The 4,496-nt window shown below is 37.6% G+C and overlaps 1 protein-coding gene across 4 annotated transcripts in view; it reads left to right on the top strand.

The window, feature by feature from the left end:
* LOC111866873 (atrial natriuretic peptide-converting enzyme) overlaps positions 1-2,747 on the top strand; it is a 73,741-nt gene extending 70,994 nt beyond the window's left edge. For 2 of the 4 annotated variants that reach the window (XM_023856209.2, XM_023856211.2), the window contains one exon: positions 703-2,745. In XM_023856209.2, the coding sequence (XP_023711977.1) occupies positions 703-857 (155 nt within the window). In that variant the 3' untranslated portion in view covers positions 858-2,745. Of the gene's footprint in view, positions 1-702 lie in introns of all 4 variants that reach the window. The other 2 variants (XM_033752447.1, XM_023856212.2) reach the window with 2 other exon arrangements.
* The last annotated feature ends 1,749 nt before the right edge of the window (positions 2,748-4,496 follow it).

The raw sequence follows: 4,496 nt of genomic DNA, 5'->3' as shown, positions 1-4,496 counted from the left end.
AAAAAAAAAAAGGATTACCATAAATTCCCATTCCTGATAAAATAAAACAGAATTTACACCAATGATCTCTGTGTGAATAAATTATATTTATGTGCTTAAAATATAATTGATCATGCTACCAATGCCTCTAATCTTAGTTACAGTAGATCATTTTACATGAAAACAAATGTTTAAGTCAGTTCAGCAAAACATTGCAATTAAAAATAAAACAAAGGATATTCTTGTTTGTTTATAGTCTGCATGATTGAAACCCTGTTATGATGCATACAAATGGAAAGACACATTTCATGTACTTACATTTGCTTAACACTATCAGCTTTTTTGCTGTTTATAACACATCACCAGAAGTTAGCATAAAAAAAGCAAATATATCAAACTGCCATGCCAAGTGTACATTTCCAACCTATTTCTTCATACCAACATATAATACACTTGGATTCCATGCTTTCAATGTTTGAATTTTCATGCCTGTTTTGTGTATAAGTTGAAATGTACTAAACATTTCCTTCAGGCATAATTGAGGAAATAACAAGAAAAACTGCAGATCCTCAAATTCTAACAATCTGGCCTGAAATATGTCAATGCTTGAAAAATGTGGGGATGAAAGGGTTAAATCTAATTTCTTCTATCAACATGTAATAATATATATAATGTAATAATGTATAATGCCTCTAAAATCTGTACATATATCTTATAATGCAGGCCATCAACTGACAGCAATGCCCCACACATCACCATGTCCAGCAGGAGAACTTCGATGCCTGGATGGCAGATGCATTATTCTTCAGCAGCTGTGTGATGGCAAACAGGATTGTTCTGATGGTGCTGATGAGGTTAACTGTAGCATCAATGGATGACTGCAGGATGTGATCCCACTCTTATTAAGTGCAATTAAATCTAACCTGCTAGAAAAGCTAAAACAAAGAACACTTAAACTGTACTTAGTGATATCATTGTTATACACATGAAGGTTTCTGAAGTCAGGTGACAGATGAGGCCAAGGTGAAAGAATTTGTATTAGGAGCAACAGAATAAGTATGTATCTATGGAGGTATGTACATTCTTCATATATATCTTTCTAGCACTGTATTACATCAGTAGATACATTTATGTGGCCTATTTTATGTATTGATTCTCAAAGCAGATAAACTTGTTCTACTGAAGGGAGTATGATTATAAAGATTAAATCACAAAAATAAATAAACAATTTTAAAGAAATCTTCCATTACGCTCTGTACACTTCAACATATATTCTCAGTTCTTTTGTCTAGGACTTTCCTATTGAATCCTCCTTGGAAACTACAGCCTTGTCTTTGAGAGACTTTCTGAATTCTTATTCATATGGGTAGTAGAACTTTATGGCTGGACAATCAGGTCATTACAATATCTCTACCATCGCGAAAGAAGTATAGTGCTGAACAAAAATCCTTGTCCAAGGCAGAATTTAAACCTCCAGTCTTGGCGTTTTAGCAACAAAATTCATACCAGTTCTTCATCTATGATATAATTTCTTTCATTTTCATTGTCATATTCTACATCAGGTAAGACTTTAAAGGAAGGATAACACTCATATTAAGAAAATATTGTATGTTAATGTAATTAAGGAGATTATAATGAAGATTTCGAATACATCCAAAAATACTACTGCAGTACATGCACATCACTTTAAGAGCCTTCTTGGAGAGAGTACAGAGTACTATTCATAGTATATGAGTATTTGTGTGTTTTCTGTTAGGTCTGCAGTAGGAAACAGAACACAGAAGTCACATTTTTTATATGTACTATATTTTTCACGGCTGACCTATATATATATATACACGAACACATTTTGGGAAGTTTGTTCAACATCATCATCAGGTAATTGCAACTGAAATTATACATGTTTTTTATTTTCAATATTAGGGTCAATGGCCATGATTGAACCCAGAAAACTTTGATTGTTAAATTTGTATCATACTACTGAAATATTATAAAAATAAAATGAAGTATTCCGAGGACTCTGGGTTGACCATCAGTGGAACGTTTGCAACGTTTCTTGACCCAGTTGTGAACCGCTTTACATGACAGATACTTCCCACCATAAACAGGAAACATTTCTTTATGAAGATCCTTTGTATTGAATCCTTTGCCCACAAAAGAACACAAAGAACGTTACTCTCTGGTAGTGTACTCCTCAAGTACAGTCACTATTTTGACTACTAAAACCAGCCCCTGAACATGCACATGCATGTCTGCTACCTCAACTGTCATGAAGGTCATGAAGCTGGACTGTGCTGCTACATAGAAAATCTTTTATGCCCATTTAAGTTGTTCTACTTCCATCTGTGACCTATTAACTGACTCTCCCTCATACAGTACTGTGGTATGACCACTGAAAACCAGAATAGCTTAATCAGAAGAGATGTCCATTGTGAGGCAATAGCTCGGTAAGCACATCATCTCCATAATGATGGTGATGTCATGTAACAATAGGAGAGCTGTGGGAAGTGGTGTTGCCACACAGTCCGGTGCAAGGGGCACAATGCCGCTACAACGGAACACATGATACCATGTCACCCACATCAATCAGAGGAGCGGTGTTTTCTGTTAGGTCCGTGCAGAGGCTATATATGAAGACTTGAGTCCAAAACCTGAACTGACAGAGGACACGTATATAGTGCAAAAGGAAGAATTTTCAATGACATGCTATATGTGCAATATGTACGCTTGACACAGTTGAAATGAAGCTTATTCACAACTGACAAACCCAGACTCTTGTCAGAGAGGATGTTACATAAGGATTTTGAACACAAGGGTTCAGTTGTAAAAAAAAATACATGAGCCTCAAAGTGCTTGGTGCCAAGATGAACTGATTGATGGTAAACTGCCAGTTATAAAGTAACTCTGACTCTGAGAATTTAGGGAGAGAGTCTGCAGAGAGACAGACCAATTTGAGCCAGAGGCTGTTGTGAGACAGTTGCCTCTGGTGGAGGAGCCCCCATTGTTTTAAGTTGTTGTGTAGTAACATCAGGCGAGTTGTGAGACATTCACCAGCCAGTAAGGATGTGAACATGGATCTGAGGCATTGAAAACCATGATCAGCTGGCAACCGGTGAAGACGCAGCAGACTGAGAGGACTTAGTGCATGCTGTAGTGAACTGTAGAGTGGGTGACTCAATGGTAGTGCCATTGTTACTTGTAGTTGTGATCTGTAAGTGTTCAATAAATCTGATTACCAGTCCAAACCCCACCTATAGTCACTCAATCACGTGACAATTTATTACACACCTGAGTTTTTCTTTGTATATCATTTTCTTATATTCTGTGATTGTCTTCTTTCCTTTCTATGTTGTATACAATGCATTCCACGACCTGTCATTCATTTTCATTGCTCTTATTTCAGTTCTGTGAATGATGCTTGATGGCAGGAGTGGCTCTTTTGCTGTACTGGACTGATATTAAGATGTTACAAAACTTAAAATTCTGGCTTTAGGAACTTTGGTGAAATTTTGTGACATTGGAAGGGTTAACATTTTGTTTACATTTCCCTTACTATTAAAATTGTAATTATTTTGGAGACCTTAAACTTTGCATTTCTGTTCAAATCCAGGCATGAATATATATGTGACTGCATATATATAATATCTTATTTCCTAATAAATGGTAAGTTGAAGAATAAGATGGTGCATGACTGGAGACAAAACCACATGTCATCACATCGCAGAAGAATGTAATGTTAATGTAGTTAATGTTGCTTATCAGAATGGGGGTCTGGGGTACATATCTGAACATCCTGACTGTGTCACTGACAACAAAGACAGGATAGGGGAATTGTACAGCTTCAAACTGACCAGTTGAGGCAGAAGAAGGTAAAGCTATCCTTGTGACAACAGACCTTGAAGGCCCATAGGTTTGTAAGACATCGAGGCTCCCATATTTTCTAGACAATTGACTCACGGATAGCATTGAGGTTGTCAGCCTTATGCACTGGCCGCCCTTTACCCCACAGGAAGATTCCTGGTACTCATTTCTGTTAGAGGCTGAGTTGACCCCAGGGCCATAGTGTGGCTGGAAGGGTTAGATCAATCGAAAAATTCAATAACCTCATCGGGACTTTAACCTGAAACCTTCTGGTTTGTTGTATAATGCATCAACCAGCTATGCTACCACATGCTCCCGATGAACAGTAAAGCTACATGAAAAAGGAATCTTTCATCTTGTCTTTATGTTTTAGGCAACTTATTGCCTGGAAGTAGCATAGTTTGTTGAGGGGCTATGCTACAAGCCGGAAGGTCGCGAGTTCAAGTCCCGATGAGGTCATTGGATTTTTTTCAATTGACCTAATCCTTCCAGCCGCACTATGGCCCTGAGGTTCACTCAGCCTCTAACAGAAATGAGTACCAGGAATTAATTAAATAATTATCCTGGGGAGTAAAGCATGGCCGGCGCGTAAGGCTGACAACCTTACCGCCATCTTTGAGCCGATTGTCTAGATAATGTGGGACCCTCAACGTCTT

The sequence above is a fragment of the Cryptotermes secundus genome, unplaced genomic scaffold (genome assembly GCF_002891405.2).
Source record: "Cryptotermes secundus unplaced genomic scaffold, Csec_1.0 scaffold673, whole genome shotgun sequence".
Classification (NCBI taxonomy): Eukaryota; Metazoa; Arthropoda; class Insecta; order Blattodea; family Kalotermitidae; genus Cryptotermes; species Cryptotermes secundus.
This window is presented reverse-complemented; position numbering and strand designations above follow the sequence as displayed.